The 14,012-nt window shown below is 43.9% G+C and overlaps 1 protein-coding gene across 1 annotated transcript; it reads left to right on the top strand.

The window, feature by feature from the left end:
- The first annotated feature begins 602 nt into the window (after nt 1-602).
- On the top strand, nt 603-6,297 carry seh1l (SEH1-like (S. cerevisiae)). Its single transcript, XM_058377215.1, has 9 exons — nt 603-877; nt 1,575-1,625; nt 1,717-1,863; nt 2,013-2,224; nt 2,482-2,580; nt 3,381-3,521; nt 3,643-3,800; nt 4,071-4,218; nt 5,971-6,297. Exons 1-9 carry the CDS (start codon nt 767-769, stop codon nt 5,996-5,998), a joined length of 1,095 nt encoding a protein of 364 aa, XP_058233198.1. The 5' UTR covers nt 603-766; the 3' UTR covers nt 5,999-6,297.
- The last annotated feature ends 7,715 nt before the right edge of the window (nt 6,298-14,012 follow it).

Here is a 14,012-nt window from a genome sequence, read left to right as displayed (position 1 = left end):
TGGTGATTGTTTTATTCACTAATGTAAAATAAATGTATTCTCATGATTTTTTCCTAGTAGTTTATTTATTTATAAACAAATTAATTAATTATCTTATTTAAATACAGTTGTTTGCGTCTTTGTATGTATACGCCTTTAAATGTCTAATGACTGAAACCGAATAAATAAATATTAATTATAAACGGTGACTTTTTCTTATTATTATTATTATTATTGAATGAATTATCAAGTTTGTCATAAAGCATATATGATATAAGAAAATGGAAAGAAACAACAAAATAGCAACAAATTTTTTTTTCATAAATTACAAGATTTTTAATGTTTTAAATTCAGCCTCGTGACCGGCGTCTAAATTCGGGTTGTGAGCGCCCTCTGGTGGCGATGACACGTTATATAGTATTTTGAAATCCTGTTATTGCGCCGCCGAACCAGCAGGTGGCAACAGTCAACTCTTTAACGCTCATTATTCGACTTAACGCAGAAACAAGACCCACTCCGATTCACCTCTCGCTCCCTTCATGAGCACACTTTTCTGCGCTGTATTTTACACCCTACACAGTGCACTCCGTCTTTAACAATCAGCCAATTTGGATTTAAAGCAGTGGATCGCAGAGAACAAAATGGCGCGTCTTGAGTTGACTTGAATTCACGCGCCCATGAAAAGTTTCCCTAAATATCCATGATTTATGTGCTTTATTTCCCATCGTAGCTGAACTGGCTTCAAGCTAAGGTGACATTTGTAGAATTCTAAGCGTAGAAATCAAGGATGTTTGTGGCGAAAACCATTGCGGCGGATCATAAAGATCTCATTCATGATGTTTCGTATGATTTCCACGGCCGCAGGATGGCTACATGCTCCAGTGACCAAAGTGTCAAGGTATTATTATTATTCTGCACATCCTAGCTGTTTCATAGTAATATATATAGATATAATCTAGAGTCAGAATTAATTTAGAGATAAAGCACACAACGCTTTTTTTTCAGTAATATATTTCACTTAAAAGAATGACCGTTATTTCAAACTCGCCCGGAATTCTACTGCACGCGCATGTGAAGTAGCTACTAGCTTTAGCTTTTTTTTTTTAAAGAGGAAAACACGAGCATAATGTGTAAATAATACTTTAGAAATGATAACTGCGAAAGGAGATGGTTAAAAGTTAGATTGTCGACATGGAAATTAAACTACGCTAATCGTTACGTTTAAACGAAAATCGGCGTCTTTACTCGCAAGCCATAGCAAACTGACTGGCTTTTTTGCGCATGCGCAGAGCTACATTCGTTATTACGCTTATCTGTAGATGACGCTCCAGCCATAGCAACCTGATGGCTTTTTAAACAATTAAACAAATTAAGACCCCAGGAAAGAGCCGGGTGTTTTTCTGAAATAAGCAAGAAAATGGTTTTCTTTTCGTGACCTTTTAAACGAAAGCCAAGAAAATGAAACAATTTTGTCACAAGGTTTTGTTTAAGCATGGCGTAAGCTTCAACACTGGTATAAATCAGAAATAAATCAATGTCTGGAGTTAGCATGAAATGAACCAGCCCCATGTGCATATGTTTTCTTCTTGTCCTAGGTTTGGGATAAAAGTGACAGTGGTGAGTGGCACTGCACTGCGAGCTGGAAGGTCAGCTACTTTCCTCAATAAAGAAAATTCCATGTGATGGTAGTGGTTGTTGGTGTGTGATATGATTGTGTTAATGTTGTGGTGTTTTCAGACTCACAGTGGCTCCGTGTGGCGTGTGACGTGGGCTCACCCCGAGTTCGGACAGGTTTTAGCGTCCTGTTCCTTCGACCGCACCGCCGCTGTTTGGGAGGAGATCGTCGGCGAGTCTAACGATAAACAGCGTGGCCTCAGTCACTGGGTGAGCTGGAAGCATTTTAATCAAACATGTGCACACAGACACACGCACACACAGGTGTTTACGGCTACCTGAAGTAAATGCTGAAGAATGTTTGTTTGTGTTTATTATCCTGTACCATTAAAAAGTCTTAAGAGTATCTGTGTGTGTAGATTAAGAGGACGACGCTGGTGGACAGCAGGACGTCAGTGACTGATGTAAAGTTCGCTCCGAAGCACATGGGGCTGGTCCTGGCCACCTGCTCGGCTGATGGTGTGGTTCGTATCTATGAAGCCCCAGATGTGATGAACCTGAGCCAGTGGAGCCTCCAGCACGAGATCTCCTGCAAACTCTCATGCTCCTGTATCTCCTGGAACCCCTCCAGGTGTGTGAGCGTTAGTGTAAATGCACATCTTGCCGTTGTTTTCAGTTAGAACACTCATCAAAGCGGGACAGTGGAATTAAATGGCACCATTAAAAAAAACACACCTAACAGGATTAGTTGGAGAGATTTACTGTGATAAGTCGGGGTGGTTAACCGGGATTAGTCAGAGTGATTAACTTTCAGGAGCTTTGCATTTTACATGCTCTTAGTGTGTGTGTGTGTGTGTGTGTGTGTGTGTGTGTGTGTTCATGTTCCAGCTCACGCGCACATTCTCCTATGATCGCAGTCGGCAGTGATGACAGCAATGTGACCTACACCGGAAAAGTCCAGATCTATGAGTACAACGAGAACACCAGGTGAGAGAGAGGTTTATCAAAATCATGTTTTTCTTGACACTTTAGGATGTTCAAAGGAAGAAGAGATAAAGATGAGCAGTCTGATGTCATCAAAGATTATATAGTGTTGAAATACACTCACACTGCACACAGCAGCTTCTTGCAGAATAAACCCTGCTCTGTAATATGTGATGTGATATAACAAGCAGATTACAGAAAACCGAACCGCACGCATGTATGCACTGAACCGCACGCACTCACGTACCGAACCCCACGCACGTATGCACTAAACCGCCCGCACGCACGTACCGAACCCCACACACGCACGCACCGAACCGCACGCACGTATGCACGGAACTGCCCGCACGCACGTGCCGAACCCCACACACGTATGCACCGAACCACACGCACATATGCACTGAACCGCCCGCACGCACGCACTGAACCCCACACACGTACGCACCGAACCGCACACACTTATGCACTAAACCGCACGCACGTAACGAACCCCACACACGTACGCACCAAACCGCACGCACGTATGCACTAAACCGCCCGCACGCACGTACCGAACCCCACACACGTACACACCAAACCGCACGCATGCACCGAACCCCACGCGCGCACGTACCGAACCCCACACACGCACGTATGCACCGAACCCCACGCGCGCACGTATCGAACCCCACGCGCGCACACACCAAACCCCACACACGCACGCACCATCCCATCGTGTCTTCCTCAGCTCAGTACAGTGTGTTCACAGGGATATTTTCCCCAATAGTGTTTGTGACTGTCGTTACTGATGTCCCTCCTAACAGGAAGTACGCTAAGGCAGAGACCCTGATGACCGTCACAGATCCGGTCCACGACATCGCCTTCGCCCCCAACCTCGGCAGGTCCTTCCATGTCCTCGCCATAGCAACCAAAGATGTGCGCATATTCAAGCTGGTCCCTCTGCGGTGAGCGAGTTAAACTGATATGAACATGTGTGGTGTTGAGCTCTTTGCTCCACAGCACAGACTAGCAGCTACTCATATTTCTGAAGCGCTGTGTTTAGTGTTCCTCTGTCTGCTCCACCAGGAGAGAGAGCTCCACCAGCTCGGGCCCCACCAAGTTCGAGGTGCAGTTAATGGCTCAGTTCGACAGTCACAACTCTCAGGTGTGGCGCGTGAGCTGGAACATCACTAGCACGCTGCTCGCCTCGTCCGGGGACGACGGCTGTGTCCGACTCTGGAAAGGTCAGGTTTCCTAAAAGCTTACATGCTAACCATCCTAATGAAGTTAAAGTTCACTCGCCTGGATAGTGTTACATGAGGAGTTACCACTTCAGAAGCTAAACACCCAGACAATATTTACTGACCAGTACTAGCACTGGGCGAACTGCTAGGAGAGCTAGCTGAACATCTCGGGTCTGGTTCCAGAGCTAATATGTAAGGAGTAAGATAATGATAAAGAAGTGAGATAATTTGCTAGCTAGTTAAGTGTTTACTGTGCGTGTGTGTTTATAGCGAACTACATGGATAACTGGAAGTGCACAGGAATCCTGCGTGGTGATGGCAGTCCGGTGAACGGCTCCTCCATCTCGTCTGCAGCTCTGAACGCCGCCGCGGCATCAGGAGCTCAGAACAGCACCGTGGGAGCTGCCAGTGCGGGCAGGTAGGACAGCCTTCTGGCATGAACTCTCAGAAGTGTGTGTGCTAAATTTGATGCATGTTTATTTTGCTGTTGTAAGCATGAAGTGTTTTTTTATAATGCACAGACATATCTGAAAATAAATAAATAAGAGCATGAGATTTTCCTAAAGTGACAGGCATGTGCTGCTGATGGCATTCAGAGTCTCGGTGCAAATAATTCTCCATATACGTTAGATAAGACGTGTTCAGTTTATTTAAAAACAGACATTTAGTGTGGTCCAAGGTTCCCGAGGTTCTCTCTTTAGTAGAACTGCAGAAAGCTCCCTGTGATGTGATGTGATTAAATGTTTCTGATGCTGAACCCCAGCGCGCACACACAAATGCAGAGAGGAAACCACTTTTACAATCTGAAAAAATCCTGAAGCCTGTTGCCAGATAAGGGGTTAGCTCTTCAGAGGAGAACAAGGAGGAAAAGAAAAGATATTCATATAGGAATGAAATTATGTATATGAGCAGGTCATCAGAAACAGACTTTAATTTTATGCTAATGAGAAGCACAGCAGCTTTAGTCAATAGGAGGGGGTGAGGTAGGTGAGGGGGTGGGGTGAGTGAGTAAGATGAGGGGGTGGGGTGAGTGAGTAAGGTGAGGTAGGTGAGGGGGTGGGGTGAGTAAGGTGAGTAGGGTGAAGTGGGTGAGTGAGGGGGTGAGGTGGGTGAGTGAGTAAGGTGAGGTGGGTGAGTGAGTAAGGTGAGGTAGGTGAGGGGGTGGGGTGAGTAAGGTGGAGTGGGTGAGTGAGTAAGGTGAGGTAGGTGAGGGGGTGGGGTGAGTAAGGTGAGTAGGGTGAAGTGGGTGAGTGAGGGGGTGGGGTGAGGTGGGTGAGTGAGTAAGGTGAGGTGGGTGAGTGAGTAAGGTGAGGTAGGTGAGGGGGTGGGGTGAGTAAGGTGGAGTGGGTGAGTGAGTAAGGTGAGGTAGGTGAGGGGGTGGGGTGAGTAAGGTGAGTAGGGTGAAGTGGGTGAGTGAGGGGGTGGGGTGAGGTGGGTGAGTGTGTAAGGTGAGGTGGGTGAGTGAGTAAGGTGAGGTAGGTGAGGGGGTGGGGTGAGTAAGGTGGAGTGGGTGAGTGAGTAAGGTGAGGTAGGTGAGGGGGTGGGGTGAGTAAGGTGGAGTGGGTGAGTGAGTAAGGTGAGGTAGGTGAGTGGGTGGGGTGAGGTAGGTGAGTAAGGTGGAGTGGGTGAGTGAGTAAGGTGAGGTAGGTGAGGGGGTGGGGTGAGGTGGGTGAGTGAGTAAGGTGAGGTAGGTGAGGGGGTGGGGTGAGGTAGGTGAGTAAGGTGGAGTGGGTGAGTGAGTAAGGTGAGGTAGGTGAGGGGGTGGGGTGAGGTAGGTGAGTAAGGTGGAGTGGGTGAGTGAGGTAGGTGAGGGGGTGGGGTGGGGTAGGTGAGGGGGTGGGGTGAGGTAGGTGAGTAAGGTTAAGTGGGTGTGAGAGTGAGGTGAGGATGCTACCAGTGTCACAACAGTGTCTGGTCACCATGACAACTAACACTGAGTGATACAAACCCACTTTATCTGTAGAAGCTGAAATTCTTCACGGAGAACCAAAAATGTGTTTTATAGTCCAGAAAATCCAGGAAGTCCAGTTCCAGGGCAGAAACCACTAATAAATCCGGTCCTGAATGAAGGAGAGAGTGAGGCTGTGACTCACTGTAACATGAGCGATGTGTGAGGGGTGTGTTTAACATCACACCATGTTTAATCTGTGTGTCTGTCTTGTTTTAACAGAAAAAAGACTCAGCTGATGCCAGGCTAACCGGGATTGACTGTTTGCTGCATGACACACACACACACACACACACACCTACCTTCATTCCCCTCCACAGTCGCACCTCATTCTCAATCCTCACTCCACTAATCCAACAGAGGCGACTGCTGAGCGTGAATAATGAGAGCATACACTGTTACTGTGTGTGTGTGTGTGTATACTGTTCCACTAACACTGATGGAAATGTTTAAAGACTCCAGAGTAAATACTCATTTGTGCTGTTCATTCCTGTCACCTGTTTGTTAATCAAGTCATAAATTAATTCATTAAAATTAAAATGTTCAAGACCCTTTATAAAGAAATGTTTCATACTTTTTTTTATTTTATTTATTTCATACTTTAAATTACAATCCAATTAATGAAGTCAAAATATTTCAAGATTCATAATTTCAAGAATGCATTAGCTGGAGGAATAATACTCCTCAGTGCTTTATTTTTTTTAATCTGTTTATTATTATTATAATAAATGTAATGTAAGTGATGAAGTTGAGACAGTTCTGTTACATCACCACATTACTAACAAAGCCATGTGAGCATGGGTATTGTGTTTACTGAGGCTGAGAGATGCTGTGAGGATCACTCGCTTTGTTTATTTCTGTCTCTTTTAGGGTGCAGTAAATATCAAAACCCCTCTGTTTTTATTGTTCATGTGTTTGTGGGATTCTGTACCACTTATTACTGTGTAAACTCATCCTCACCCTGACCCTCATCCTCATCTTCACCCTTACCCTCATCACCATGACCATCATCCTGACTCTCCTCACCATCATCCTCCCCATCACCCTCATACTCACCACCACCCTTCATCCTTGTCCTGACCCTCAGCCACATCCTCACTCACCGTTACCCAGACCCTCATCCTCACCCTGCAGTGTGGCTGGATTTCCTGCTGTGGTCTATGTTGTTGTTATTCATCACTAACAGCAGAGGGAAACATTGAGCTCATCTCATCTCCTGCTTTCACTCCTTACACACACAAGCAATGTACAGCTTTAACATTCCTCACACACACACTGTACAGCCTCAACACTCCTTACTCCCCTGGAATAATCCATTAAATTTTAATACTAATTACACACATACTACACTGGCTTTATATCAGTGTGTCTGCCTGAGCCTTAAACTTAATGGCACACACACACAATTAAACTATACCTGTTCTCTCTCTCTCTCACTCAGTCTCACACACATCTCTGTTCAGTTCTCTTTAAACAACTCGCATCTCCATGTCACTCATCAGACCAGGAAGTGACCTCATGTTCTGACCTCTCCTGCTGTCTCAGGTCAGCTTCCTTCTGCTGGATACTTTCCAGAAGTGAGTGTGTAATCTGTACCTGAGGATCTGCTGCAGACCCCACAGAGATTTGTCCTTTATTTCCTGAAGTTCTTGTCCTCCAGCTGACCCTGAATTCACTCTTTCATTCTATTCTTAATCCCCACATCTATTAATTCCAAGAATCATAAATCAGTTATTATTACATCATTTTCATCATCTTGGGCTTCCATCAGCTCTTAATTGAGCCTCCTGTGTAACAGCCTGCAGTCACCCTGGCTTGTGATGATGATGATGATGATGTAACACAGCAGTGTGTAATCCACAAGCTCGAAGATCCAGCGTTACATCATCACTGTGGGCTGCTCCAGATTCTGAACAATATTAGTCATGTATTGATCAGAGGATTTTATTCTGTAAATCTGAGAGTTGAGTTCATTGAATAAAGAATCAGTGCCTCTGAAAATCTAAATCATTATATAGATTCAGCAAAATCATCAGTTTACATCATGACCTAATGAATGGAATCCTTTCATTAAATAATGAATTGTTGCATTATGAGATCATGTTGTCACTGTATCATGTGGAAGTCTGAGGTTCACACCACAATAACTCACACACCCTTATCCCTAAACCCTTATCCCTAATCTCTAACCCCTAATTTCTAATCCCTAAACCCTTATCCCTAATTTCTAACACTTTATCCATAACCCCTTATCCCTAACCCCTAATCCACAATCCCTAACACTTTATCCATAACCCCTTATCCCTAATCCCTAACCCCTTATACCTAATCTCTTATCCCTAATCCCTAACTCCTTATCCATAACCCCTTATCCCTAATTGCTCACCCCTAACCCCTTGTACCTAATCGCTTATCCCTAATCCCTAACTCTTTATCCATAACCCCTTATCCCTAATCCCTAACTCCTTATCCCTAACCCCTTATCCCTAATCGCTCATCCCTAACCCCTTATACCTTATCTCTTATCCCTAATCCCTAACCCCTTATCCCTAGTCTCTTATCCCTAATCCCTAACCCCTAATTCCTAACCCCCTGACCTTTAACCCCTAACCCCATGCATCTTATCTGCTAAACCCTGACTCTACCCTCATCATAACTGGTGAACCCCAGAGCACATCACGCCCGGTGGTCAGTCCCACACCGGTCCATCATCAGTACCTGATATGTTTACAACCGAACCCTTGTGTATTGTTTGGCTTGTTGCTTTGTTTGTGTGCAGAAAATAAAGATTGTGTTGTGATTACAGCATGAGGCGTGTTCACTAAACCTGACGTCTCTGCACCCGTGTGTAGCATGGTGTTATAGTGTGTTATATAAAAAGATCAAACCTCACTGAGTAGATAATGTACTGGCTTTAATACTTTTTGTTCCTGTATGTGATAAAAAAAAGATCACTATTTATGAATTTATGAATAGAATGTTAGTGCAACATTTTGGGAGGAAAATTCGTATTAAATCCGAAACATATGCCGTTTCTTTTACAGTTTTCTTGTTGCTGTGTCTGATGGTTAGTTTGATTTAGTCAGAGACTAGTTACAGAAACGTAAGTCTCAGTAGTATTACACTGCAGCATTAATTATTAATGTGCTCCGTCTACTGCTGTACTGTTTCTATAGCAACAGCTCATTCACAGGGACTCGGGCGGTGGAGCCTCTACGTAAACAGATTAAAGGAGACGTTTATTTAAGGATTGTGGAAGGAGTCTCCAGTGTCAGCGAGAGGAGATTCTCCTTAACATGGTGTGTGTGTGTGTGTGTGTGTGTGTTAGATATTTTTTCCCCCACCTGGCCCCGCCCAGACTGGCACACCTCCTCCCCCCTCCCTCTCTCCTCGAGCAGACATGTGAAGGAGAACACACACACTTGCAGCAGCCGCCTCCGCTACACCGCCGATACGCAGCCGTTGTGTCCAATCAGGACGCAGAGCGCGAGTGATGTCTCTTCCTCTTCCCATGCACCAGCAGGATGTTTGTTTTTGATAAATTCTCTGTGATGATCAAATAGACTTTTTCCTAAATTCCTCTTGATTTTATTTTAAATCCATAATCCCTGGTTTCTCGCCCTTAATGCCTACACCCTAATCCCTGATATCTAACACTTAAACTACACCCTAATCCCAACACCTACACCCCAATCCCAATACCTACACCCCAATCCCCACACCTACACCCCAATCCCAACACCTACACTCCAATCCCAACACCTACACCCTAATCCCAGCATTCACACTAATCCCAACACCTAATCCCAATATCTCATGGCTAATTTATAAACTTATATTCTTAAACCAATACACAAATCTGTAATCCCCAAATCTTTAACCCTTAATGCCTCATCTCTAATCCACACCACCTACAACCTAATCTATCAGTTCTAATCCCTAAACTCTAATCTTCTATTCTAATCTTCAGATCCCTAAACTGTTACCAACACATTGTATCTTTAATAACCTGTACCCTACTCCCTCAATCCATATGTCCCATAATCTGCAGCCCATAAATCATGCACCCTTATCCCTACATATTGTACCATAATACCTTTCTTGTGCACCCTAATCCCTACATTTTTCTAATCCCTATGTCCTATACCCTAACCCCTACATCAATCCCTATGCCAGATACCATAACCCCTACAATCTGTACCCTAATCCCTAAATCCTACAGCCTAATCCCTGTCAGATACCCTAACCCCTACATCCTATACCCTAATCCATATGATCTATACCCAAACCCCTATATCCTAATTCCAATGTCATATACTCTAACCCTGGCATCCTATACCCTTATCCCTATGTTCTATACCCTAACCCCTACATCCTACAGCCTAATCCCTATGTCATATACCCTAACTCCTACATCCTATACCCTATTCCCTGTCAGATACCCTAACCCTTACATCCTATACCCCAATCCCTATGTCAGATACCCTAACCTCTACATCCTACAGCCTAATCCCTATGTCAGATATCCTAACCCCTACATCCTATATCCTATTGCCTGTCAGATACCCTAACCCCTACATCCTATACCCCAATCCCTATGTCAGATACCCTAACTTCTACATCCTACAGCCTAATCCCTATGTCAGATACCCTAACCTCTACATTCTATACCCTAATCCCTACATCCTGTACCCTAATCCCTATGTCAGATACCCTAACCCCTACATCCTACAGACTAATCCCTATGTCAGATACCCTAATCCCTATGTCAGATACCCTAACCCCTACATCCTACAGCCTAATCCCTATGTCAGATACCCTAACCCCTACATCCTATACCCCAATCCCTATGTCAGATACCCTAACCCCTACATCCTACAGACTAATCCCTATGTCAGATACCCTAATCCCTATGTCAGATACCCTAACCCCTACATCCTACAGCCTAATCCCTATGTCAGATACCCTAACCCCTACATCCTATACCCCAATCCCTATGTCAGATACCCTAACCCCTACATCCTACAGACTAATCCCTATGTCAGATACCCTAATCCCTATGTCAGATACCCTAATCCCTACATCATACAGTCTAATCCCTATGTCAGATACTCTAACCCCTACATCCTATATCCTAATCCCTATGTCAGATACTCTAACCCCTACATCCTATACCCTAATCCTTATGTCAGATACCCTAATCCCTACATCCTACAGTCTAATCCATATGTCAGATACTCTAACCCCTACATACTATACCCTAATCCCTACACCCTGTACCCTAACCCCTACATCCTATACTCTAATCCCTGTGTCAGATACCCTAATCCCTACATACTATATCCTAATCCCTATGTCAGATACCCTAAACCCTACATACTATACCCTAATCCCTACACCCTGTACCCTAATCCCTACATACTATACTCTAATTCCTACACCCTGTACCCTAATCCCTACATACTATACCCTAATCCCTACACCCTGTACCCTAATCCCTACATACTATACTCTAATTCCTACACCCTGTACTCTAATCCCTACATACTATACCCTAATCCCTACACCCTGTACCATAATCCCTACATACTATACCCTAATCCCTACACCCTGTACCATAATCCCTACATACTATACCCTAATCCCTACACCCTGTACCATAATCCCTACATACTATACCCTAATCCCTACACCCTGTACCATAATCCCTACATACTATACCCTAATCCCTACACCCTGTACCCTAATCCCTACATACTATACCCTAATCCCTACACCCTGTACCATAATCCCTACATACTATACCCTAATCCCTACACCCTGTACCCTAATCCCTACATACTATACCCTAATCCCTACACCCTGTACCCTAATCCCTACATACTATACCCTAATCCCTACACCCTGTACCATAATCCCTACATACTATACCCTAATCCCTACATACTATATCCTAATCCCTACATCTTCTACCTAACCCTTACTTCCTAATTTCTAATCCAGAACCTCAAATCCCTTATGAAATAAAACTCTTTTATTTGATCAGACTGAGCTTCATCTCTGTAATATAAATGATGATTGTTTATCATAATTTTTTTTATGTCTGTCTCATCTAGGTAAATCAGGTAAATAATTTAATCCCTGGTCTAAGCAGATACTAGTCATTTCAATATCTTCCACTCTTTATTTCTTTATTTCCTCACACACACACACACACACAGAGACACACACACTCACATACCAGGTCCCAGGATCTATTCAATTAAACTCCCGTCAGGGGGGAAGCATGTAGGACACACACACACACATCGAGTGATAAACAGTTTGTGTAGTAAATCTGTCTCACATGACGAAGGTCTTTATTAAACTTCAAGGTCACTCACGTCCTGTTTGTCTCCGGTCATCCGGCCGTGTTAGTCTAAACACCGGGAAGTTCGAAGAGTCACAAAGTCATTTTGAGAAACAAATCAGAAACATTATTCACCAGAACTGAACACACACTTCATTAGGTGTCATGCTTACGGTCAAACTGAAGAAGCCATTTGACCAAAAATGACCGAGTTCAGGTTTTGGAGCTCTAAGGCTAACACAGCTAACAGACTGTGGAAGCTAATAGCCTCCAGTTTAGCATCGTCATAAACACAAAATATCAGAATGCAGCATTATTCAGATGGGATTAGTTTTCCAGGATGATGTGTGGAGTAATTCTGAGCTTCAGATGGGTGTGTCCTCATGAAACACGCCTAGCACATCACTCCAAACGCTCCATGTGTGCTACACACACCTGGTTTAATACACCCATCATTCTGTCCTCTATTCTAACCACTCAATTATCAATAGGTCACATGATCATGGCACATCTATAGTGTGTGTCTGTGCTATAAACTGTCCTAAAACCTCCGGAAGTTTCTCTGACACACCCTTTTACACGTCAGCTATAATTTATTGTTCTGCCTTTTTAAAGTTTTTGGTTTTGTTTGGAGACGATCAAAAAGAGCGAGCACACAAGATATAGCACACAATATATATTATACCTTTATTTCTGCTACTCATTTATTAGAAGGGAAAAATTAAAACTAATCCAGTCTGAATAAGGCTTTATTTTTTTATTAGAAAGTTTAATACACACACACACACACACACATATAGATTAGCCGCAGCTATACTTTAGACAGTGAGCACGTCTCTGCTGATGGAGTGTGTTTGGAGTAAAGTGTGTACATTTCATTTCTAGACGTAACGCTCCTTTCATCATCTGATCTCTAAATGTAAACTTGTACCTTTTACTGTGTAAATGTTTATGTATAACGTTTATCTGTGTGTGTGTGTGTCCAGTGCTAGTGTTAGGAAAGGCATGGTTTATCTCAGCCCCTGCAATTGAAGTAAGATGTTTAGACTGCTTCTCGTGTGTGTGTGTGTGTGTGTGTGTGTGTGTGTAGGAATGTGAGACAGAGAGAGCACTCCCCACCTCCCCATGTGAAATGGCTGTGTCTGTCACAGTGAAAGAATGTACGCCCTGTATTTGACCTCTACACAAACACACACACACGTCTAGACAGTACACGTGTGTGTGAAGCATTTGTCGGGTGCAACTTGACACTTCTAACATTGGAAAGAGGGACAGAGCTTAAGAATGGTGCAGCACAGGTGTTAATGCCATGGTCCGCTTCTGTCAACACCTCCATGACCTCACACTCACACACTCACACACACACACTCACACACACACAGACGAGAGGGGGTGGTGGTGTATTTTTCCGTCTTCTCTCTGTTCATGACCTGACAGAACAATACAAGTTTGTTATCATACAGAAGTAGAGATTTTCTGGTATGGTGTTCCTCAAGGCTCTGTTTTAGGCGCATGATCATTTAACTTAGTAACGAGGTTACTTACTTTCAAACCTCGATCATTTAATTAATGCCAGACATCCAGAAGCATGGCAGCTCTGATGACTGCACACTCACTTCTGCGTCTATATCGATGAATGAGAATCAACCGTTCAATTCTTCACAGGACGGTTCATTTACATTTAGCCACGCCCACAAGACTTCATAAAAGCCGAAGCTCACAGAGAGCTGAAAACAGCTGAAAGAGCGCCTCCTTAGCACGGCATGCGCTAACTCAGCCAGCAATGCAGCATTCCGCTAATGCACACACACACACACTCTTCATCCTTTTATAGGGCGCCATTACTTTTGAGCAGCTAGTCTTATTGGGCTTAAGCAGTGTAAGTTGTTGCTGGTTGCCATAGTGATAATGGTTA

This window comes from Hemibagrus wyckioides, linkage group LG24 (assembly GCF_019097595.1).
Source record: "Hemibagrus wyckioides isolate EC202008001 linkage group LG24, SWU_Hwy_1.0, whole genome shotgun sequence".
Taxonomy (NCBI): Eukaryota; Metazoa; Chordata; class Actinopteri; order Siluriformes; family Bagridae; genus Hemibagrus; species Hemibagrus wyckioides.
This window is presented reverse-complemented; position numbering and strand designations above follow the sequence as displayed.